This window comes from Oryctolagus cuniculus, chromosome 1, assembly GCF_964237555.1.
Source record: "Oryctolagus cuniculus chromosome 1, mOryCun1.1, whole genome shotgun sequence".
In the NCBI taxonomy this organism is placed as follows: domain Eukaryota; kingdom Metazoa; phylum Chordata; class Mammalia; order Lagomorpha; family Leporidae; genus Oryctolagus; species Oryctolagus cuniculus.
In genome coordinates, this window is record NC_091432.1 from 161,521,147 (window position 1) to 161,547,164 (window position 26,018).

General features: G+C 45.5%; 1 protein-coding gene across 5 annotated transcripts in view; it reads right to left on the reverse strand.

Moving 5' to 3' along the window:
• Nucleotides 1-26,018, reverse strand: part of PIP5K1B (phosphatidylinositol-4-phosphate 5-kinase type 1 beta) — a 393,421-nt gene that overhangs the window by 126,908 nt on the left and 240,495 nt on the right. For all 5 annotated transcript variants that reach the window (XM_051846326.2, XM_008256190.4, XM_017341676.3 and 2 more), the window contains one exon: nucleotides 11,512-11,642. In XM_051846326.2, the coding sequence (XP_051702286.1) occupies nucleotides 11,512-11,642 (131 nt within the window). The remainder of the gene's footprint in view (nucleotides 1-11,511; nucleotides 11,643-26,018) is intronic.

The following is a 26,018-nucleotide window of genomic DNA, read 5'->3' on the forward strand; positions in this document are numbered from 1 at the left end:
AGTGCATTGTAGGTAGGACATTGAGAAAAAATGAGATTTCCTCAATTTAACTACTAGTGTCAGAGGATGGAGGGAAGGAGAATTGGAGGAGGTTTATTAGTTACCAGCTCTGGGCCAGAACCAATAAAAGACCATTTCACATTCTTGAATGTATGTTAAAACTTAACTCAAGGGAGTGGTGATGCAGCATAGTAGCTTAAGCTGCTACCTGTAGCATATGCATCCCATATAGGTCCTGCTGCTCCACTTCCTATCCAGTTTCCTGTTAATTCACTTGGGAAAGCAGTGGACAATGGCCCAAGAACATGGGTTCCTGCACTCATGAGGGAGACCCAGACTAAGCTCTTGACTTCAAGCTTGTCCTGCCATTGTGGCCATTTGGGGAATGAATCAGCAGATGGAAGATTTCTCTCTCTCTCTAACTCTGCTTTTCAAATAAATCTTGTAATGAACAAACAAACAAAAAAATCTTAACTCAAATCTCATCACAACCCTCATGAATCATCGCCTCCTGTTTGCTACCTCAACCAATTCAGAAGGAATAAGTACTTCTCCTTACAAACTGTCCACCATTCCTCAAATCTTCCATATTTCACATCACCCCACCCCTCCTATCTGCAGACAACGAAGGACCAATACAAATGACTTAAGCTTCCCTTCCCCACATTTTCATAATAAAACTACTCTTAACTCTAGGTACTGTTGACATTTTTCCAATTGCTATCTAGCCTTGCTGCTGGTCCTTTGTAGAAATTTGTGCCAGAACCTTGTTTTTTTCTGGTTAACATCAATAAAACCCTTTACTGCAGAGATCCCTTGGTTTCAAGAGTTTTGTCTTATTAAGTGCTGGTGCAAGTTTATCGTGTTCTGTTTCCACAGCATGAACACTGTGAAAATATAAAGAATGTGAACACCTAACCTACATTTAGAATCTACCACAATTTAAGATTGTTGACATCAATCCAATTTTTACATCAGGGCCTGGCACACAATAGACACCCAACAGAATGAGTTATCTGTTGACAGAAATGAGTGACAGAATGAGTTTTCAAGTTATGCTAAAATACTAGAGTTAATCCTTACATGGAGATTAGGTTCAAAAGTCATCATATGAAATAAAAGTTTGCCATAGTCCCCATGTAGGAGACCTGGATGGAGTTCCAGGCTCCTTGCATCAACCTGGCTCAACCTCAGCCACTGTAGTCACTTGGGGTGTGATCCTGTGGATGGAAGAGTTCTCCCTGTCTCTCTCTCTACGTATCTATTTGAAGTAAATAAACAGCTTTTTTAACAAAATTCAGCATAGCTAAAAAAAAGTCACCCTGGAAAACTATTTGGAAATTATCTATTCAGCACACCCAATACAGCCAGTTTTTCCTCCTGCTTAGTAACAAATGGTTGTTTGTTCTGGAGAGGGCCAGAGAAGGAGCTGACTTGAGCTATTGGGGGCCAGCCTCACACAGTAGATGCTTATCTTTAAAGGCCAGCACTGCACTCCAGCAGCAACAAGGCATGAGCATGAGGAGAGGGAGTCACGGTTCCGTTTCAGACAGAAAGGTCTCAGAGTCACGGTCTCATTTAAATGGCAACTGTTTTTCAAAGCATGTTGAATATTCATAATTCGTGCATGATTCCCTAGTATCACATTCAAACCTTTCTGCATTTCCTATTTTGAGATTTATGAGGGGACATACACTCAGCTTCAGGTCCCAAGGATTGTCAAAGGAAGGATTCTGGAACTTATATGATATGCGCAATCATTTCTAGATGCCGACTATATACATATAAGGTGTAAAAGCAAAGAGGCTCAAAGAGAATTCTGACACCCTTCCTCCCTTTTGTAAGCAAAGAAAAGTGTTCTGAAGGAGGCTGCTTTCAGTGGGTGAGAAATGTTGCCAATTTCTTTTTAAAAATTTTATTTGAAAGACAGAAAGGCACACAGAGAGAAGCAGAGAGATCTTCCATTTGCTGGTTCATTCCTCAAATGCCCACAACAGCTGGGGCTGGGCTAGGCTGAAGCCAGGAGCCAGGAACTCCATCAGTATCTCCTTTCCGGGTGACAGAGACCCAAAGTTCTTGAACCATCATCAGCTGTCTCTCAGGGTACACATCAGCAGGGAGCTGGATTGGAAGCAAAGGTTGGACTTGACCTTGGGCACTCTGGGATGCAGGAGCCCCAAGGGGCAACTTAACCTATTGCACCACAATGCCGGCCCTGAGTATTGCCAATTTCTTAATTCTTCTACTTTCATTTTAATTTTCAATCATAAAATCAAAGTCATTCATTCTCTTAGAACAGATTTTCTTCAACATTCAAAGTGGCCCCCCTTACGTGGAGCTCCTCTCATTCTTACATAGTTGGGAACCCAACATTCCATCAGACAGGACAAAGCATTTATTATTATTGTCATTTTGGTGGATTCCAGGCTTTTTTGGGTTGCTTATCTTTCATTAGAGCTTCTACTAACTATAATACTTTTCCTTGGATCCACAGCAACCTGAGTACTGTGGTTAAGTTAGTCATGGTATAAAAAGGATGGTGTTTGATTTCTTTGAAGATGAGATGGACAGACAGACAGACAGACACACACACACACACACACACACACACACACACGATGCATAGGTACATCAGAACATCTCCAGGGAGAGAAGAGGTACACTAATTTCTTTGGGTAGATGCCCTGACAGCTTGTTTAAAAAAGCCACCAAGTCAATAAATAATGAAAGAAAATTACATCTAATTAGCATTAGGACACAATAGGATACAGAGACCAGCACTGGTCAATTGTGGGGTATGCTTGCCTTTTTGAGACAACCAATAAAGTACATCTGTATGAAAGGTGGCAATGAAAAGGGGGTGGGCATAACATTTAACCAAGGAACAACATGGAGTGGATAACTAACATATATTAATCAATAATGGCTGAGGTTGAACAAGTGACTACTATGCAGCATTTAAAAAAATGAGGATGCTTATCACATATTGACATGCACGATTCCAAGATAAACTGACAAGTGAATGACTCACAAGGCAGAATGCTATGCATGGTATGCTACCATTTGCATATAAAAGGAAGATATATTTTTGGCATGTATATGCATAAAAAAATTCTTGGAGGAAAACCAAGTCACTATTAACAGTGATACCTGGAGTTGGAGATTGTATAAAAAAGGTCAGGAATTAAATTATTCACAAATTAAATAATTTTTCAAAGTCAGAGGGTTAAAAGCCACATGCCCATCATTCTAGCTGCCTATGTTCAGCACCACAGCAGAAGGTCTGTTTACCTCTGCAAGTTTAAGATGCTCCACTGAATACAAAACACCAGCTGGACTTGAATGAAGCTCTAGGAAGGTAATGCAAATCAATGGGACTCCTGGTTCCAGCTTTGCCTGGATACGGGGTTCAAGAGTGGAGCCAACCAGCAAGTCCAGGGTGGAAGCAGGCAGCCACCCTGGGGTTCTGAGGTCACACACTGGCAGACTGTGTGTGGAGGTGGGGACTGGCCATGCACATCCAGCAGAGACTCCTCTGCTGAGGGGCCAAGTGCTTAGCAACCTCTGGCCACAGCAGAACTGCCGGGCAATGTAACACAGGCACTGCTGTCAGTGCTGGTCTGTTAACGGCTCCTGCTGGCTTTCCACGCCAGGCTCTGGGGTCACCTATTAGGAGACCCTGCTCAGAATCAAAACCTACTTATTAGCAAAACCAAAGACTGATAAAAGGGCAGATGTCCACAGTTCCAGATTTACAATGTCTGTCTTTAATGCATTTATCCTGGGTGTGGGGTAAGAAAAAAACAAAAACACTGTTCTGTCTTGGCATAAATTGAAACTGTAGACATTTCAGCTACAGAGTTTTGACCAGTGGTTTCAGAGGTATGGATCCTATGGAATCCACAACAAAAGTTAGGAAGCCAATATTAGATTTTCAACTTTACTTTGCCAAGACTCTAAACAACTAAGCAAACACATTGTATGATCTCTGGCATGTCATAGAAGAAAGGGTATTTTAAAACCAAAAATGAAAGAAATTTGGGAGAAGTCCTTTATCTTGTCTTTTCTTTTCCCTCCCCCCACTCTGAATTTTACCAAGAAGGCTGTGAAATTTGATCATGGGTCAGCTCTGCCATTATGACATCCAAGTCTTCTGAGTAGAGTTCACTTGACTGCTCATCTTAGACCAGAAATACATGTATCTACTTAGTTTGTTGATTTTTGTTTATTTGAAAAGCAGGACAATAGAGAGAGGGAGGGGGGAGGGCAGGGAAGGAGGTAGATGGAAGGCAGAGAGAGGGAGGAGGAGGAAGGAAGGGAGAGAAGAAAGGAGGGATGGGGTGGTGTGGGGAGGGAGAGAGAGGGAGAGAGAGAGTGAGAGAGGGAGAGAGAGGGAGAGAGAGGGGGAGAGAGGGGGAGAGAGGGAGAGAGAGAGAGAGGGAGAGAGGGAGAGAGGGAGAGAGGGAGAGAGGGAGAGAGGGAGAGGGAGAGATATCTTCCACCTGCTGGATCACTCGCCAACACCTATTGGGACTGGACTAAGCCTAAACCAGGACCCTGGAATTCCATCAAGGTCTTCCACATGGGTAGCAGGGACTCAAGTATTTGAGCTGGATGGAAGCTGGATCAGAAGTGGAACAGAGACCCAAATCCAGGCACCCTGATATGGGATGCATGTATCTCAAGCAGAGACTTAATCACTGCACCAAATACCACACCTCCCCTCTTACCCCAATACATATATCTTTTTTTTTTTTTTTTTTTGAAAGGCAGAGTGGACAGTGAGAGAGACAGAGAGAAAGGTCCTCCACCACCGCTGGTTCACCCTCCAATGGCCGCTGCGGCCGGCGCGCTGTGGCCGGCACACCGCACTGATCTGAAGGCAGGAGCCTGGTCTCCCATGGGGTGCAGGGCCCAAGCACCTGGGCCATCCTCCACTGCCTTCCTGGGCCACAGCAGAGAGCTGGCCTGGAAGAGGGGCAACCGAGACAGAATCCGGTGCCCCAACTGGGACCAGAACCCGGTGTGCCGGCGCCACAAGGTGGAGGATTAGCCTATTGAGCCGCGGCACCAGCCCCAATACATATATCTTAATGGCAATGGATGTTTAGAATTCAACAATGTCAGGGCCGGCGCCGTGGCGCCGTAGGTTAATCCTCTACATGTGGTGCCAGCATCCCATATGGACGCTGGTTCTAGTCCCGGCTGCTCCTCTTTCAATCCAGCTCTCTGCTTTGGCCTGAGAAAGCAGTGGAAGATGGCCCAAGTGCTTGGGCCTCTGCACCCACATAGGAGACCAGGAAGAAGCACCTGGCTCTTGGCTTCAGATCGGCGCAGCTGCAGCCATTGTGGCCATTTGGGGAGTGAACCAATGGATGGAAGACCTTTCTCTCTGTCTCTCCCTCTCACTGTCTATAACTCTACCTTTCAAATAAATAAATAAAATCTTAAAAAAAAAAGAATTGAACCATGTCGCTGCTGGAGGAAGCACTAGCCACCATCTGGAACTCACCATTTAGCAGATAAAGAAATCAAAGTCCAAGGAGGGAAAATAATGGTCCCCACTGGTGAGGAACAAACAAGATTGGGAGGTCAGACCCGCACTAGAGCAGATGAGCCACACGCAGGGACACTCTAAGGTAGACTCCACACACCTCTGGTAGTCTTCCTTCCAGCATTCGGCTCCCGCAGCCAGCTCACCCCCTGCCCTTAGCTGTGACTTCCCCTCGGGGCCCTCACACGGCACAGTCAAGGGGCTACAGCAGCTGCTCTGATGGACTTTGATCAGGTGGCTTCTCACGTGTGTGCTCTGTGAATGTCACTGCTTTTGTCATGTGCTTTCAAAGCTTGATAACCAAGCCCTATTTTTGGTGGCACTGGACTGAGAGACTGGGTGCTAGGCAACAGGGGGAGATGAATTCAGCGACTGGAAGACATGTATGGGGCTCAGCTTTGGAGCTGAGACCCGGAGCTCTGCTGCTTGGTGAGCTTTATTTCAGACTGTGGGGTTGGGTGGGGCCTTTTGACAAAGCGAGTGGGTCAACAACTCCCGTGTGACAGCAGTGGGCTTCACTGAGATGCTGACTGCCCTTGCTGTTGCTCACCAGTATGACCATCATCACTGCATGGCAGGGTGAGCGAAGGGTAAGCTTTGTTCATGTACAGATGTTAGCCCAGAAAATCACAAAACAAGGAGAAAAGTGACAATGCAGTCCGGAGACTTCAAAAAATTCATGGATAATGGAATTAAAAGATAAGGTAATTTTGGCACAAAAACCCTTTAAATCCACACAGTCATTTCACAATATGCATTTTCCCAGGGACTTTCTGAAGACCATTTGTATGCATGGATTTCAACAATTTTTTGCATCTGAAACAAACTTATTTTTAAATCCCATTTTCCCAAAAAACCTTTTGATGACCTGTTTTTTACATAAAGTCTGGTGCAGACTGTCTACACAGACCAAGGATTGGCAGTATTCTTCTGTCAAGAGCCAGGGAGTAAATATTTTAAACTTTGTGAGCTGTGTGGCTACTTTACAACACCGGTGATGGAAAAACGGGAAGAAGTGATGATGTACACTCTCCTTGAGCTTCGTATCTCAGCCTGATTATGGAAGATCATGGTACCAGACCACTTTCCAAACTTAAACAACTCCTGGGATTTTTCCATCTACAAAATGAAATCATCTGTAGAACAAATACATAATACCTAAAAATAACTTTAAAAATGAATAAAAATAATTTTGACCAACTTGAAAATAAACAAAAACAACACAATGCATTTGGTTGCTATGGGAAACAGATTCCACAGCTTCAGAGCAGTAGCAAATTGAGACATCTTGGAGCATCCCAAGCAATTAGCTCTTTCAATGACCAGATGGAATTGAATTTTAGAGCCACTGGAGACCTCAGAATGTCACTTGTTACCATGTGGGCCTGCCTGCACACCTCCCCACACCTTCATCTCCAGACATGCTTAGAAATACAGAAGGAGGGACTACTATTTGACAGGTTTATTGGGTCATGACTGACATACAATAAACAGTTTGCTAATATCTTGTGTGTATATATAGTGGTGACACCAGTGTCACAATCAAGATGATCTCCCCAGCACTCCGTGAGTCCTCTGACTGCCGCAGTGATGGGCAACATGACTGGCAGGGCCCGGGGTGACACATGCTGTGTGCCAGGAAGAGCTCTATTACCCCTAAGAAAGAGGGGGCCCATGCTTTTGCTAAACCTGCAAAGACAGAGTCTAGATGAAGACATCGAGGCAAGAGGAATGTAGTCTCTTCCGTTTTCATCTAACTGCATCCAGAGCCATGCTATGTAGATTACAATGATTCTAAGGGCAGGTGTTTGGCACAGCAGTTAAGATACCGCTTGGGATGACAGCATCCCAGACTGCAGTGCCTGAGCCTGAGTCCCAGCTCTGCTTTTGAGTCCACCTCCTGCTTGTGTGCACCCTGGGAAGCTCCAACGGTTCAGTCTCTGCCACTTCCATGAGACACCTGGATTGAGGCCTCTGGGTGGAGAACCAGCAGATGGGTGATCTCTGCCTCTCTGTGCTTTTCAAATAAGAAGAGAGAAAGAATATAGTAGTTGTTGAAAGAAATTCTTGGTGTGAACCAAATGTTTAATGTTATACTGACACTTAAAACCCATCTAAATAAATATCTAAAATGAGACATCCTCAGTCTGACAGTGGATGCCTCTCAATAAGGCAAAGCTGGTTCGTTACAGCTGTTCTGGTATCATGACTGCTACTACTACTACAGATTATAAGGTGAAGGCCAAAGACACAAAGTTCAGGTATTCATAATCTTGATTTCCTACTCCTAAAGGAAAACTGTGTCATTTTCTCTTCATCATAGAACATAGCAAGCTTATAATAAATCATCCAGGAACAAAAGGGGTGCATGGTTGGCCCTGTGTACTCATCAGTTCCACAACCGTGGATTCAACCAATTGTGGACAGAAAATATCTGGAAAAACATTATGCCTGTACTGAACAGGTACAACTGTTCTTCTTGACACTGCCTAAACGATACAACACTTACTTGCAAACCGTTTTCATTGCATTAGGTATTATCAATAATCTGGAGGTGATTTTAAGTATACAGGAGGACACACATAGATTATATGAGAATTCTATGTCATTTTATGTAGGAGACTTAAGCATCCGTGAATTTTGGAATCCTTAGCATGCACACAGAGGTCAAGATGACTGTACTCAGAAGCTGTCTCTAAGACCTAACTGATGAGGGCCTTTCTTAAGTGCCTCTTGTAAACCATCTTAGAGTATCATCTATAATTTAGTTACTAACAGATGTATTACTGATATTGAAGATATTAATTTACTTCTTATACTTTAAAGATGTATATATTGATCTGGAAGGCAGAGTAAAAAGAAGGAGGGAGAGATAGGGAGAGGGATAGTGAGAGGGAGAGGGAGAGGGAGAGGGAGAGGGAGAGGGAGAGGGAGAGGGAGAGGGAGAGATGCTCCATCCACTGGTTCACTACCCAGATGGTCACGACAGCAGAGGCTGGGCCAGGCTGAGCCAGAAGCTAGGAACTCCATCCAGGTCTCCCGTGTAGGTGCAGAGGCCCAAGCACTTGTGCCATCTTCTACTGCTTTCTCAGACACACTAGCAGGGAGCTAGATTGGAAGTGGAACAGCCTGGACTTGAATTGGCACCCATATGGTATGCTGACATTATAGGAGGTACCCTAACACATCACACTATATCACTGGCCCCAAGATATTAATTTATAATAATTTGACACTCTACTAATTTTGAGCTACATAATGATGCCAAAACAAAATTTGGTGAGTACTATAATGATCGTAACTCTAAAATGGGAAGGAAGTTGCTAGACCAGCAGTTCTCCAATTATGTATTCAGGATTCCCTGGGAAGGTTGGTAAAAAAGACTACTGGGCTGTACTCCAGATTTCTGACTCAGTTGCACTGGGGTAGAACCCAAGAATTTGCTTGTCTAGTAAGTCCCAGAGGATACTGATACTGCAGCTCTGCGGACCTGGTGCTGGGGCCATACCTTCCCCACCTGCCCAATGAGTCCTTGGCCCCTGATACTGGATACTGGGTACTGAGTGGATACTGTGAGTAGAAGAGGAGATAAGCAGCAACGATGGAGCACCTCCTGACACATCCATCTTCACCTGTAACTGCTCTCAGCATCCTGGACTCACTGTCAGCTGAATGGTCAGTTCTGTAGCTTTAAGTTCATTTACCCTGGTGTGCAACCATCATCAACTTCCCACAAAAGTTCTCTGTTTCTTTTGTTATTTGTAGTAAGAGAAAAAAAAAGATGAAATGTCTTAGGTAGAGGTTCTAGAAGATCATGAGAACCAGAACATTTTCAGGAAACATGACCTTAGGGCCTGGCACTGTGGCACAGAGGGTTAAGCTACTGCTTGCGACACTAGCATCCCATATCAGAGTGCTTGTTTGAGTCCTGGCTGTTCTGTTTCCAATCCAGCTCCTTGCTGATGTGCCTAAGAAAAAAGTAGATGATGGCCCAAGTATCTGGGCCCCTGCTACCCAGGTGTGAGACCTAGAAGGAATTCTAGGCTCCTGGCCTTAGCAAAGACAAGCCTTGGCTGTTGTGGCCATTTGGAGAGCAAACCAGCAGATGGAAGATCTCCTTTCTCTCTGTGTCTCCCTCTCTCTCTATCATTCAGCCTTTGAAATAAATAAATCTTTTTTTAAATTAATTTATTTATTATGAAAGAATTAGAAAGACTTGGGGAGAGATAGAGAAAGAGAGATCTTCCATCTGCTGGTTTACTTCCCAGATGGCTACAATGACCAGGGGGCCAAGACCAAAGCCAGGAGCTTCATCTAGGTCTCTCACATGGACAGCAAGGGCCCAAACACTTGGGCCATCTTCTGCAGCTCTTCCTAGGCCATTAGCAGGGAGCTGGACCTGAAGTGGAGCAGCCGGGACAGAAACTGGTGCCCACATGTGATGCCTGTGTCACAGGCAGCGGTTTTACCTGCTATGCCACAAGGTTGGCCCTGTAAATACAACTTTTTTTTTTTTTTAAGGAATTATGACCCTAAAATATCATAGCAGAAGATGAAGGACTGGATTTCAAGACAAATAAATGTCATGACTTTTTTGGAATGACAAATAGATTTGTTACAAACAAACTCAGGGAAAGCTGCCAAATACAGAAGAAGAATGGGGTCCCGAGGAGGGATTTTATCTTAGATCTTAGGGCTGTCTGTTTGCCGACTGGAATCTCTGTCTGTGGACTGCTAGAGAAGCACATGTTACAACTGCCAGGAGACCAGCTCTGTTCTCCAGAGTGTGTAAAGCAAATCTAGACTGGGATCATAGCCAACTTTTTAGAATTTATGTTCCTCTGTCTATGTGGGAGTTACTGCACATTCACCTGCAGACTACATTTTTAGGCAGCTGACACCTGGACACACATATACATATACAAATTTCACTCTCTGAAAAATATATTTCAGATAAGGCAGTGAGAACCTGGGTAAAACAGTGCCCCCAGCCAGTCCCACTCCAGTCCAGTCATAAGTAACAAAATGGCTTATTTTGAAAAGAAACACTGATTTTTAAGTATTACTGTGTTTGAAAAGTAAATCTCCATTGCCTCAAAGATGAAATAAATGCCCTCAAGTCACTGAATTGCATATTTCATTTTATTTTCTAGTCCCCCCCCCCTTTTTTTTAACTATCCTACCAGTTACGGTCACATCTCCAATTTGGTAATGATTACTTCTCTCCCCACATGAAAGTGGTGACAGAAGTTGACAGTTCTTCTATATTTTACTTTGATAAAATATATACAACATAAAAAGTTAACCATTTTCATCACTTTTAAGTGGATAATTCTGTGACATTAATTACATTCACACTGTTATGCAATCATCACCACCCTCCATGTCCGAGGTATTTGTTTTAAACAACTAATTTTTTTTTTTCCCTTTGCAAAATGGTAAAAGCTAGAAATAACATGTATGGGTAACTAGTGCTGGGTGAACATGGTGTCAAAACAACAGATTCTCAGCTGCTTTCTGGAGGAAAGTTAAACTGTGAGACCAGACTCAGACACGAGGGCCAACCCCCCCCCCCCCCCCCCCCGGCCCATCCTTTTACACTGAGGAGAACAGAACCCGGCAGGGGCTGCTGCTGCATGGAAGCCCCTCTCTTTCTGTGACCATGGCAGGCATTACTATACGACTGCTGCACTCTTCCCTATTGGATCTCATAATTTTCTCCAAGTAGTCTTCTAGGTGTTCATCACAACCAATTCCAAAGATGAAACCCACTGACCCACTCCACAGAAAACTCGCAAGCCATCCTAACACTACAGGAAGAAACCATCATTTGGACTGCTCTCGTTCTGGCAAAGGTCAACAGAGACATCACATTCAATAGGAAAGGCCTTCACCACGGAGATGTGGCAAGGTAGCTTCCTTAGCATTGAAAGCGTCACATGTAACAGTGTTCTTACCTGGGTAGGAACACACTTTCCACCACGTAAAAGTCTTGCATGAGAACATCTCGCTCCGGCTTGGAAGTGAGATTCCCCACTGTGTATCCTATTCCCAGCTGAATAGCACCTTTGATAGCAGATGATGCAGTCTGCAAAGAAAACAAAAATCTTAACATCAGCCTCAACAGTCAAGGTCTTGTTCAATGCCACAAGCAGCAAAAAAATGGGAGAATGGAGTGAGATTTTTCACCTAGTGGTTGACAACTCCCACATCAGAGTGCTAGGTTCAGTTCCTACCCCTCAAGCTTCCTGCTAATACAGACCCTGGGAGGCAGTGGCAATAGCTTACATAACTGCACCTTATTTTTTTTTTTTTTTTGACAGGTAGAGTTAGACAGTGAGAGAGAGACAGAGAGAAAGGTCTTCCTTCTGTTAGTTCACCCCTCAAATGGCCGCTACGGCCGGCACACTGCGCCAATCTGAAGCCAGGAGCCAGGTGCTTCTTCCTGGTCTCCCATGCGGGTGCAGGAGCCCAAGCACTTGGGCCATCCTCCACTGCCCTCCTGGGCTATAGCAGAGAGCTGGAATGGAAGAGGAGCAGCCGGGACTAGAACCCGGCGCCCATATGGGATGCTGGCACCGCAGATGGAGGATTAACCAAGTGAGCCACGGCGCTGGCCCCCATAACTGTATCTTTGGCTTCCACATGTGAAAAACAGATGAAGTTCCTGGCTCCTGGCTTTGCCTTGTGGGCATTTGGGGAGTGAACCAGCAGACAGGAACTCAAGTGTTCTTACCTATTCTCTCTCACTCTCTCTTTAGTTTTGAAAAAGCAAAACAAACACTCAAGAGATTGGGGTTAGATTTTCTTTCTTGTTTATAAACAATGAGAAAGTTGAGGTTTGGGAAAATGAGTCACTGCTTCTTTTGATAGAGAATCTATTCTATATATTAAGGATCCTTCTTGTCATGAAATTATTTTTTGTGATAATTTTTCCTACAAATGTTTCCAAAATAAAATTCACTCTAAAATATCCAAATATTCATGTTCTATTAAGAATTTATAAACTCGGTAGAATGCTTTCAACATAAAGAATTGTAATTTCTACCCCCAAGTAACTGGTACGAACACATTTGAAAACGACTCAGAGGCTGTTGTGGTCATTTGGGGAGTGAACCAGCGGATGGAAGACCTCTCTCTCTCTCTGGCTCTACCTCCCTCTGTAACTCTGTCTTTCAAATAAATAAAATAAGTCTTAAAAAAAACCAGTTTGTATAACATATCTATGGACTAGTAAGGAATATTTTACCGTCATATGAAATGAGAGAACAAAAAATAATTTGAGTTCTTGAAGAACACAAAGAATTTAAGTTGGAAATTTCTTTCTAGTCTGAACATGGATCAGTCTTCTAAATTTCCTACGTTGGTCTGTGATAAAACACACGGCACTGGGACACCACTATTCCATGCCATAGTGAAGCTAACTTCATGTTAGAGAGTAGCTGCCATATGAGGGGTCTTCAAAGAGTTTATGGAAAATGAATACATGTGGGCTTCATGATTTTTTTTTTTTGGCCTCTGTTAAAAAAGTATTTACTTTTAGTTTTTGAATGGCAGAGTGAGGGAGATGGAGAGGGAGACCTTCCACCCCCTGAAATGCCAAATGCCAGCAACTACTGGGAGGCTAGGGCATGCTGAAACCAGGAGCCAGGAGCCAGGATCTCCACACGGATCCTGCATGTGAGTGGGAGGGATCCAAGTGCCTGAGCCATCACGTGCTGCCTCCCAGAGTGCACATTAGCAGGAAGCTGGACTGGAAGCTGCGGGGCCAGGCTTGAACTCTGACACGGGATGTGGGCATCCCAAGCAGTGGCTCAACTCACTACACTACAGTGACTGCCCCTACACTTTCCTTATAATTCCATTTCCACATCCTTTTTGAAATCAACTTGAATATATATATATATATATATATATATACATGTTTGTATGTATATTTATGTGTATATATAACCATTGTAATAGGAGAAATAGCAGAGTAATACAATTTAGGGAAATCAGAAAGCAATCTCCCTCCCCTAAAGATTTACTTATTTATTTGAAAGGGAGGAAAGGAGGGAGGGAGGGGGGAGAGCAGGAAAGAGGGAGAGGGGGAGAGAGAAGGAGAGAGGGAGAGAGGGAGAGAGCGAGAGAGCGAGCGAGAGAGAGAGAGATCTTCCATCTTCCATCTGGTGTTTCACTCACCACACTGGGCCAGGCTAAGGCAAGGAACCCAGAACTCCATCTGGGTCCCACATGGGTGGCAGGGGCCCAGAACTTATGCCATAATCCACTGCTTTCCCAGGCACATAAGTGAGAAACTGGATCAGAAACACAGCAGCTGGAACTAGGACTGGTGTTCATATGGGACGCCAGTGTTGCAAGTAGTAGCTTAACCTGCTGTGACACAGTCCTAGACCCAGAGAGTATTCTTCTTAATGGTGTAAGTGTGCTATACAGTTTACAGTTCTCCATGCTTAATGTTATACTACACATGCCATGGGCATTAAATACATACTTCAGTCAGTGGTTCTTAACCAGGGACATTGGGTACTTTCTGAAGACATTTTGTGACCATCACCACTGGTGGTGACAGGGTTAATATCTGGTATCTATTGGGTGGAGATCAGGGATGCTGCTAAACACCCAGCACTGCTCAGCATGGACCCCCACCACAATCATCTGGCCCCAAAAGTCAACTGTGGCAAGGTTGAGAAACCCTGACTTCAGTGTCTGTAACCAAGATCACCCATTTTAGTGAAAAAACGCTTTGGTTTTTGAGTTAATATGTTCACTTAGAAGTCTTAGACCCATCGCCAGCTGCTCACATCCTTATTCCTTTTTATTTCTTTTTGCTATACAAGGAACATCTTTCTCTTCTAGAAAAACATGTCTGTTTCTGATTCCTGTAATAGAACGTGTACCAGGATCCATTTCCAGCTTTTCTGATGGTCTCTATCATTTCTTCATTCTCATATTCTACTTGCTACAACTGCAGGTCCCTAACAGTTTGATCTTTGATTCTCAGATACCTTTAATTACCAATCAATCCATTCTTAGTGACTCAAATACTGTCTCTATGCACATGACTCCTAGATCTTCTCAATCTGTTCGGATGTTGTTCTGTCATCACTAATTCAGTATATACAGAACCAAACTATTATCCTACAACCTCTCTATCCCTAAAATTGGCTTCTTCTCCCCAGGCACTGACATCTTCACCAAAACTTGATTTTTCAACCATACTGCACAGAGCACATGAAGAGAGATCTTGCATTTGCTGGCTGACTCTCTAAATGGCCACAATGGCTGGCCCGGTCTGGTCCAGGCTGAAGCTAGGAGCCTCAAGCTCCATCTGGGTCTGTGTGGGTGGTAGGAGCCCAAGCACTCGGAGCATCCTATGTTGTTTTCCCAGGTACATTAACATGGAGCAAGATAGGAAGCAGAGCAGCTGGGACTTGAACTGGTGCTCCAATAGGAGATGCTGTCACTGCAGGTGGCAGTTAAGCCCAATGTGCCACAATGCCGCCATCCCCTAACCCCAGTAAGTACTTGCTGAATTCACAGGAAAGTCATGCTCAATTAGTACTGATTAGCAACCTGCAAACATAATGAATCACAACCATTTTCCCCGTAGAGCCATCATTTAATCACACTGCTTATTCCACCTCTAATATTACATCCCTCTTAGGCTGAGGGCAAGTACCTATATCCTTGACCCTGCAGGACACAGAAAAATGTCTTGGTGTTTTTCCTTTTTCACATGTCTTTTTACTTAAGATCCCAGGGCAGCAAGATGGCAAAGGATTGAGACTTGAGACCATAGTGCATTTAGTGCCTAAACAAAGTTTGCTATTTTAATACTTCTACTCTGAGGTCTGCAATGCCACCAACTGGCTCCACTGACCTTTTGTACTAGTCACTATGACTTCTGAAGGCTGAAATGCATTTTCCTCATTTGAACCCCTCATCAGAATTCAAAAGGCATCTCTTCTCCCATCCATCAGTCCAAGTGGAATGCTTCAAAATATGACATGAGCACTTTCCAGACAACTAAAAACATACTCCAAAATGTCCTGTGCCAGACCAACCAACTCAAGTGCTCTCAGAGCGTTTGCTCTTTTTGTACCCTGTCCCTGTATTTCTGCTAAATCCATGGAAACATCATTAACAGTCGCTGAGCCCTTCTTGGGCTGGAACCATCTGTCCAACAGAGTAGTCATTCTTTGCTGTCCTCACCCTTGTAATGGAAGGCAGTTGATGTTTCAAGTAGCTGATAGCTGGTATGCTCAAACTCTGGAGAGCCTAGGAATTATTGGGGATGCCAAATCAGATGGTGATTTGGTTCACCAGAATTACTGATTCATGGGGTCTAGGGCAAGGCCCAAGAATTTGTTCTTGCTCTGAGGAGCACTGAAAACAAAAACAAAAACAACCCTCTGTCTCCTATGGTATAATATTAAGTTATCTTTTTAAAAATATTTTATTTATTTAAAAGGCAGAGTTACAGAGAGGGAGAGAGACAGAGACAGAGACACACAGAGAGGTCTTCCTTCTGCTGTTTTACTTCCCAAATGGTTGCAACAGCCAGGGCTGGGTCAGGCTGAAGCCAGAAGCTTCATCCAAGTCTCTCATGTGGGTGGCAGGAGTCCAAGCACTTGGACCATCTTCCACTGCTTTCTCAGGAACATTAGGAGGGAGCTGGATTGGAAGTGGAGCAGCTGGGACTTAAACTCATGCCCATATTGGACGTTGGCATCACAGGTGGTGGATTTACCCACCCTGCCACAATGCTGGCCTCAAGATTATTTTGAGTCCATGAAGAGATAAGATTTGGGGAAAGACTCCATTGTTTATCCAAAAAACAGACTTGTAAGAATTTTTTTTCTCAGCCTCCTTAAAACTCAAGTGCTTGGATGGATGGGAACAATCACAGAAGCAGTAATAAAGTCAATTTTTTTACAAAATAATTTATACCAGGGTACTTGATAGATGGATAACATAGATTATAATCATAGATTATATAATCATAATCTATCATCACTGTAGCATACACTTATAATGAATTTACTACATGGCAGGCACCCTTAGAAGTGCCTCTGGTTATATTAACTCTGTCCTCACAATGACCCTATTAGGTAGATACTATTAGTATCTCCATTTTTCTGACTCAGGAAAGTTTAGCAACTTAAAGTCACTCAGCTGGTGAAGAGCTGGAGATGGGGCCCACATCAGTGAGGCTGGGCCTCAGTGCAGGTTACAACTAAGGATGCTCTGTTGTCTCTAACTCATTTGCTCTCCTAGGACCTTGAGAATGTTGATTCCCATGTTATGGCTGAGGACTTAAGGCTCAGCAAGGTCCAAGCCACTCTGCTAATGCATGCTACAGTCTGATTGCCAGCCTGAGCCTCCTTCCATTCATATTCTTCTTTTAGAATCAAAGTTGGAAATTCTCTTTTAAGTCTGGATATTTGGCCTCCACAAAGGAAGCAGCTCTGAGACAGCCATTCCTTTTGATGAAATAAGAAAGGGGTAAAATATTTTATTTGCTTCTAATCATACCCAGCTGAAGTAAAACTTGTAAATCTCTTGATGATGCCATTATTAATGATAACCTGGAGAGTCATTAATGAAAGGTGCTATTTTGCTGCCACAACAGAAATGACTCCTTGGATTAGTCAGCTTTTCACCATTACAAGGGAACAGTTGGGAAAACTATCTTTACCAAAAGAAAGGTTTATTTAGCTCATAGGTTTGGAGGTTCAAGTTCAAGACTACATAGCACCTTTGGTTTGGCCTGTGATAAAGGGTGGCAACAGGGGTGGAGCATGGACAGTTGGCAGGATCACAGGGCACGCCAGGCAGCAGAGACAGAGCACAGCTAGGCCTACCCCAGGCTCTTGGAACCAATCATCTTTCAAGAGCTACCTTCTGAGGGCACACCTCCAGCGACCTATAGATCCCCCACTAGACCCATGTCCTAAACACCACGATTAGATTATGTTTCCATGCTTTCAGTGTCATTGACCTATGACCTTGAGGTATAAATGTATGAGTTTGGGAGTCAAATTTTGTTCAAACAAAAGCATTGTTCAAAGCTTCCTCTTCCCTAACTCTGTGTAGAAATTAAATAGGTCGACACCGATGCACCTGGGAATAATTAGAAAGCTTCTGTCTGCTTTGTGGAAATGTCCAACTATATTCACTATGACAGGTGGTTTCTTAAGCTGACAGCAATAAAGGCCCCATTACCTGACCTTTTCTCCACCGGACATCAGACAAGGCCTCATGTTGAATAAAATGAGGTTTAAAACCATGAAGAAGCACTGTGCAACGATACCGAATGTCTCTGATTAGCAGCTCAGTATGTCATGGTGATGACAAACAACCTTCTCTAAGTGCGGCTGGTTGCTCTTGTGGAACCAGCTGTTCTTTCCCTGCAGCTTGGAGCTACCAGATCCCGCCTCTTTCCTCGGGGATATCACCAACAGGCCAGCATGATTGTAGTGAGTCAACAGCTTCGCTCACTCAACGAGCCCCTCCAATTTTCTCTGCATGTCTTTATGCTCTAAACGTGCTGGAACATGGCCATTTCCCCTTCTAAATCTAAGGGTATCTTTGGTTCCCTTAAAACAAGTTTAGATTTTAGCACAAAGCAAATGGGAACTTTTTAAGACTTAGTTATTTATTTGAAAGTCAGTTACAGAGAGGGAGAGGGAGAGGGAGAGGGAGAGGGAGAGGGAGAGGGAGAGGGAGAGGGACAGCGAGAGGGAGAGGGAGAGAGAGAGAGAATTTCCTTTTGCTGGTTCAATCCCAGATGGATGTAGGGCTGGTGCAGGCTGAAGCCAGAAGCTTCATCTGGGTCTCCCCTGTGGGTAAAGAGGCCTAAATATTTGGGACATCTTTTGATGCTTTTCCCAGACCATTAGCAGGTAGCTGGATTGGAAGTGGAGCAGCTGGGACTTGAACTGTCACCCATATGGGATGCCGGCTTCTCAGGCAGCAGTTTTACCCACTATGCCACAACACCAGCTCCTGGAAATCTATTTTTAATTCAGGACTTTGTGAGGACTAAGTGAAGGCAGTATGTTGCCTAGATACTAGGAAAATCTCTACAGCATTTGATGCTTGGATGGAGAACCACATAATACCACAAAGGCAGACCACAAACATTCACTGTCACAGCTCTTGTGGACTAACCCAAACTTGTTCAGGCTAGAAAGGAAAATGAGTGACAGCTGGCATCCACGTCAGACATTACAGTCTGCAAAGCGTTATCTGTCAAAGATCGCTTCTGATCATCAGCACTGCTCCATGGCTGGGGAGACCTTATGGTATTCACCGCATAGGTGAAAAAACTATGGTTCTTGGAGATTCACTGCATCTAAAGCCTTTGGCTAGCATGTGCGAGAGCCAAGAAGATTGCTCCTACTCTTCTGGAAGGCTCTACTACTGTGTTCTACTAGTCTGCTTAACTCACTGAGTTTTCCCTACTGCAGAAGGGTCGGAGAGGAGCCAAGAATCACTTGCACAATGAAATGATGATAGCGATAGTGATACCAAGACTAAATGCTTAAGTAAACCCACTATTAAGGGAGCAATGATCCAGACAACAGTAAGATTTTAATGACCTTACATTGGTTACAGGAAATTGCTTTCCACAGCACATTGTCTATGAAATTAGATATTTGATATCCGATTTCACTAGGTGCAAAAGGAAGTATTAAAACATTTCACATCAATAGTATTTTCCCCCACTAAGGTTATCTGATGAACTAATTACAGGATTATAGACAATATGTTAAGTTGCCACTGTGATTTTTTTCAACAGTAAAAATCTGATCATATCTCAAACCATGCTCGAAACTCTACTGGGTCTTCAACAAGGAACTAAGTCCACTGCGCGACTAAGTGCAAAAGCCTTAGCTGCTACAAGAAGCTCACTTTATAGTATTAGCACATCCCTGTCTCCTACTGACTCCTACAGACAACTTTAAAAAGATACCATAATGAACACTTGCTCTGCCCTTTGAGTAAGCTGACCTTGCAGGTCTATGGGCCCTAATGACTACACACAAAAATGCTTATGTATGTTTTCCCAATCCCAAGTGGATCCAGGGGTGGGAATCCACTGCTTTTCCTTTTCCTCAGAAGGCCCAATACCACCAAATCACCAATCCAGAGCATCTAATTCTACATTAGAGACATTCACTGAGAACGTGTCTTAAAGCAGACCACTGAGAAAAGCAGTTGAGCAGCTGTAGGAGGGGAATGTGTGTCTGGATGGGAGATGCCTTCCATTCTCCTGCAATTCTAAGGTCAAGTCCAGCCCTAGCTTCCTGTCTCTGAGAAATAAAACATAAGATGCTCATTTGTCTCATTGAGGGAAGTGAAGAAAAGGAATGACGGGTAGATTGCAGGAAACTGGATGTGGTACTTCGGGAAGCAGAGTTGTCAGACAGGGAAGCGTACTGAACTCCGGAGACAGGGGGACCGCTGCTCACCTCTGGTTCTTCAAAACATTTCTCCAGTCACTCCTCATATCAGTTTCCTATTACTGCTGCAACAGATTGCTACAAGCCTAGTGGCTTAATACAACACAGCTTGCTATCTCAGTTCTGGGGTCAGAAGCCCCAAGGTCCAGACGTTGGCAAGGCTGCCCTCCTAGAGGCGGCAGGGGAGAGCATGTGTCTCAGCTTTGGCAGCTGCTGCAGTCCAGCCACACTCTTGATTCTGTGGCCCCTTCTTTGATTTTCAAAGCCAACGGGATTTTCAAATCTTAGTTTCCCTCCCACTCTCTCATCACTGCTCTCTCATCACATCTCTTTGCCTGACTCTGAACTTCCCATGTTGCCCTTTTAAAAGAACTCCCTGGATCGCCCAGGGTCATCTCCCACCTCACCATCTGTAACTCAGTAACATCTACAAATTCCCTTCAGCCATATAAGATTATGTATGCTCAGGCTCTGGGGATGAGGACATGGGTACTGTTTGAGCCACATTATTCTGTGGGTCATTATTTCCTTATGGAGGACTGATCCAGGCATTTTCCCCAGGGTGGCCTGAGGCAAAGAGAAGAACTGCTCTCAGAGCTCCACTGCCTCAGGTGTCGTTCTGTTAACAGAGCTGAACTTCCAACGCACCAGGCATCATGCTAGGTATTGGTGTTGGAGAATGCCTCGGCCAAAATGAGCACGAAGTGGTTCTTGCTGACAGGGGACAAGGCACACACACATAATAACAAGCCATAGTCGGCCGGCGCCACGGCTCAATAGGCTAATCCTCCGCCTTGCGGCGCCGGCACACCGGGTTCTAGTCCCGGTTGGGGCTCCGGATTCTGTCCCGGTTGCCCCTCTTCCAGGCCAGCCCTCTGCTGTGGCCAGAGAGTGCAGTGGAGGATGGCCCAAGTGCTTGGGCCCTGCACCCCATGGGAGACCAGGAGAAGCGCCTGGCTCCTGGCTCCTGCCATCGGATCAGCGCGGTGTGCCGGCCGCAGCGCGCCGGCCACGGCGGCCATTGGAGGGTGAACCAACGGCAAAGGAAGACCTTTCTCTCTCTCTCTCTCTCTCTCTCACTGTCCACTCTGCCTGTCAAAAAAAAAAAAAAAAAAAAAAAAAAAAAAAAAAAAAAAAAAAACAAGCCATAGTCAGTGACAGAATGGACAAGGTGATAGGTTGCATGCAAAGAGGAGGAGATCCATATAAGAATGGTAGAGTCTGCAGAGGTGAGCAGAGAAGGGACCCACAGGCTGAAAGGGGGAAAGGACCAGGCTGCAGCTCCCATCAGCAAGGACAAGCTGTGTGCCCACCATGGGACAGGTGTTCTTTTAGCGACTGGGGGCATGGAAGTGACCTGAACAGAGATCATGCCCTCAAGGATGGACGTCCTGGACTCACCGTGGGGGAGGTTTAAGATAGTCACATTAGGAGGTTATAGGAGTTGATTCCCAGCAACAGATAAATATCAGGGTTCAGGGATCCTACAGCAAACCGTTGTGGGTAAATTAGGGTGTGGACAAGGGAAAGCCGCAGAACTAGAGGCTGGAAAGCATGGAGGGATCTGGATTTGAGCCCTCTAGCTCATGCTAAGGGCTTGATGTGATTCAACAGTGGACCAGCATTCCAATCTGGCTGCTGTGTGGACAGACTGGAAGGAAGCTGAGAGGCAAAGGGATTAGATGGCAGTGGCAGCGGTTCATAGGGAGATGTCGATGCTTCAAATAGGATGATGCATGACAAGGCAGACGAAGAGCTGAATTTGAGATGTATCTTGGAGAGAGATAAACACAACTTTGGATGAGCTGAACATGAGGAAGAGAGAAGTAGCAGAAATGCCTCCCAATATTTCCTTTGAGCAAGTCATTTTACTGAGCTGGGCAGAATGAAGGAGGAGCATGTTTGGAGGTGAAGATTATGTCATGGCCTTGGTGTAGAAATCCATGTAACTGTTAGATTCCTGTGATGTACAATCATAATCGACTCTCTTTTTGTCTCCCACTCTTCTACGTGGATTCTGGGGCTACAGCTTCCCCCGCCCCAGCAATATTTAGGGCAGGTCCATGACCCCTCTGGTGATTCCTACAATCAAAGCTCCCCTGTTCATCTCTAGTCACAGATCTGTAACATCAGCCTCACAGAGACACGTGGGTTGTTGAGTCCAGCTTCATAGTAAAAAAAAAAAACAAAAAAAAACAAAAAAAAAACTATGAATGCCATTCAGTGGCCATCTCCGTGTCCCCTGGCTTGCCTGGTGCAAGCCAGCCTCCAGTAGTGGGAGTGGGTGGGACTGCTCTTCTCTGATGGTTGCTGGAGGGAGGAGGAGAGGGGCAGAGAATGGCTGCAAGATGTGCCAAGCACTGAGAAGGCCCACAGGTGCAGGCATCTCTTTGTCTTGCATGAGGTTCTCATGAGGTCTGCTGGTGCAGACTCAACTTTAGGGAAAGAATGCAGCCCCTCAGCCTAGCAGTGTCTGCTTCTGCCAGGCCCTCGCTCGGACAGGATCAGGAATGACCCTACGTTAGCTCTCTCTAAAGCTCGGTGCCATCCACTGGTCACACGTTATTTAATCTAAGACTCTGGGGGTTGAGAAGAAGTCCCCTATCCCAGCCACCTCTCTTAGCAATGCCATTATCAGAGCAGCTGACCAACAATTTGCTGCTTCTTTCAATTTTCTAGGAAAATACTGTACTTTATCCCATCCTCCGGGCTCCAGGGAACACAAGTCACATGGAAGCTGCCTTCCCCAGGCCTGAGATGATGGTCAGATCATCTCTTACCCTCCCCACGTCAAGGTTACTAATAGCTCTCTCCAAAATTCCTCTTCCACAACTTTTTTTAAAAAGAATTATTTATTCAAAAGGCAGAGTTACAGAGATAAAGGGAGAAATCTTCGTTCTGCTGGTTCATTCCCTAAATGGCCACAAAGACCAGGGCTGGGCCAGGCCAAAGCCAGGGGCTTCGCCCAGATCTTTCACATAGCTGATAGGGGCCTAGTACTTGGACCATCTTCTGATGCTTTCCCAGTTACATTAGCAGGGAGCTGGATTCGAAGTGGAGCAGCTGAGACTTGAACTGGTGCCCATATGGGATGCCAACACTGCGAGTTGCCACCCGCTATGCCACGACAGCCTCTTTGACAACCAAGCCCTTTCATAGACCAGGGTGATCACGAGACTGCCTTAGACCACCTCCTTCCCCCAGTTCTGCATGGTGGGCTGGCACATGACCTGGCTTTCATCCTTTACACTTGTACTGACCCAGGCTGATTCACAGGTCCTGCTGATAACATGAGGTTTGGGTCAGCTGCATCAACTGACTGCTCACTGTGTTCCAGTGCACCTGTCACATGACTGCTAGACTCACTATTCCAAGGCTCTGTTCCTTTTTTTTAAAAAAAAATTTTTTTTTGACAGAGTGGACAGTGACAGAGAGAGAGAGAGAGAGAGAGAAACAGAGAGAAGGGTCTTCCTTTGTCGTTGGTTCACCCTCCAATGGCAGCCGTGGCCGGCGCGCTGCGGCCGGCGCACCGCGCTGATCCCAAGGCAGGAGCCAGGTGCTTCTCCTGGTCTCCCATGCGGGTGCAGGGCCCAAGCACTTGAGCCATCCTCCACTGCACTCCCGGGCCACAGCAGAGAGCTGGCCTGGAAGAGGGGCAACCGGGACAGAATCCAGCGCCCCGACCGGGACTAGAACCCGGTGTGCCGGCACCGCTAGGCGGAGGATTAGCCTGTTCAGCCGCGGTGCCGGCCAGCTCTGTTCCTTTTTGAAAACCAATCCCCAGTGTAAAAACCTTCACTGGTTTTTGACCTTCTGTAGAAATGAATCTAAATTCCTTGTTTTGCCTTTAAAACTTCCTATATTCCAATTCATGTTAATGCTACCAACTACAATAAATATATACTCAAAATGCTAACTACTATAAAGAAAAACACACTCCTGGGGCCAGTATTTTGGCACAGTGGGTAAAGCTGCTGCCTCAGATCTCACATCCCACATGTCCCGGAAGCTCCACTTTTGACCTAGATCCCTGCTAATAGCCTAGGGAAGCAGTGAAGGATGGCCCAAGCACTTGGGCCCCTGCCACCCACATGGGAGACCTGGAAGAAGCTCCTGGCTCCTAGTTTTGGCTTGGCCCAGTCCTGGCCATTACAGCTAACAGTGGGGAGTGAACCAGTGAACAGAAGAGCTCTCTCTCTCTCTCTCTCCTGTGTCGCTCCCCCTCTTCGTGGGGGAACGACACTAAGCCCTGCCTAGGCTTCATATCCGAGTCACGGCACCATTATGTCGCTCCCCCTCTTCGTGGAGGAGCAACACTGAACCCTGCGCTGTTCTTTCGTCTGCTCGGCCCTCCCCGGGTTTGCTGCTGGTTCTTCCCGGGTTGGCTACTGACCCTTCCACCTCCGTGGAAGGGCGGTTCCCCCTGCCACATTCCCCACTTCCGCAGGGGAGCGGCACACCGCCGGCCGGCTCTCTCGGGGGCTGCTCAGGTGTTCCCCTTAGATGTTCCCCTTAGATGTTCCTGGTGCATGCCGTCTCTCTCCTCCTTTATAGTCCTCCTCCGCCAATCCCAACTCGGCTGCCCACACGCCGAGTACGCTGCTCTCCTCCAATCAGGAGCAAGTCCTACAGTTTATTGGCTGAACTGGAGGCAGCTGTGTAGAAGCTGTTTTCTTCTCTCCCAGCGCCATATTGTGGGAGAGCAGATGCATAGAATAAGTCTTAATTCCAGTAACTTAGTCTAGTCTGAGTTGCTCCCCACACTCCTGCTCCCTCCAACCCTTTCAAATAAATAAACAAATCTTAAAACAAAACAAAACAAAAAAACACAAAACACTGTTAAAGTTGAACGTCTTGATTTAAGGCAGGTTTTTTATTTAATCAGCACAGTGGACGTCACTGAATGGTGGCCTGCTCCACGCTGGAGGATGATAGAGATTCTGACTCCTACACACTTATATCTGATATCTCTAAAGCCTCAAAGTCTTCCAAACCCAGTTGGGTGACAGTGGAAATGGGAGCAAGAGAGGAAGGTTATTTCTTACTACCTTTGTCAGGAAGTGACAGGGCAGGGTACCCACCTGTTTCCAACTTTCTCTTCCCTGCTCTGTGCCCCAGGAAGCTCACCTGGAGCTCCTTCACTCTCTGGCCTCTAGCTGGGTTTGGCCAATGGGACACCCCAGCAGAAGGCTGGAGGGAGCTCTGAGCGTGAGGTCATGTTTACACCCCTCCTTCCCTCCTTGGGGGTTTGACTTGGGCTGGTTGTGAACTTCTGCTCCTTTTGTTGTGGGGCTCTCCAGCCAACTCCTTTTTTGGGTTCTGGAAACAGCAGCGTTCTCTTCCCTTGTCAGGCCCAAGGGAGATAACAAGGTATGTTCTGGCCTCAAAAGAACTGATTATCTACTGTGAGTTCCCTGCACCTTCTCCACATCTTTGCAAAGCATCTTTGCTAAATTCTCTTCAAATTACCTGATTTGAGTGCCACGCATTTACTGTCCAGACCTGCAGATAAAATCCCAATCCACTCATAGCCCATCAGCAAGGAGGAGCCCACTGCCTCACCCACAGGGCGAGAGGTGCACATGCAGCTGCCTTCCAGCCCTAGCTGGGCTTTGAAAGAAGAATCACAAATTCAGGGGACTTCTGCTGTCTGGTCACAGCCAGTGATCTTGCCTCTATACAAATACGCAACTCAAACAAATTCTCCTGATTAAACTTGCCTTGCAATTCTTGCCTCTCTATCCACTGCTCTCCAGGGCATTGGAGGTGTCCTTCCTCATTCTCTTTTTGGTATCTTCCCACTCATCTAGGCTGGGGTCTACCACTAGTTCCTCCACACAGTCTGCATACATTACAGAAGCTAGAAATGGTAATTCCCGGGGCCGGTGCTGTGGCTCACTTGGCTAATCCTCCGCCTGCGGTGGCGGCATCCCATATGGGCACTGGGTTCTAGTCCCGGTTGCTCCTCTTCCAGTCCAGCTCTCTGCTGT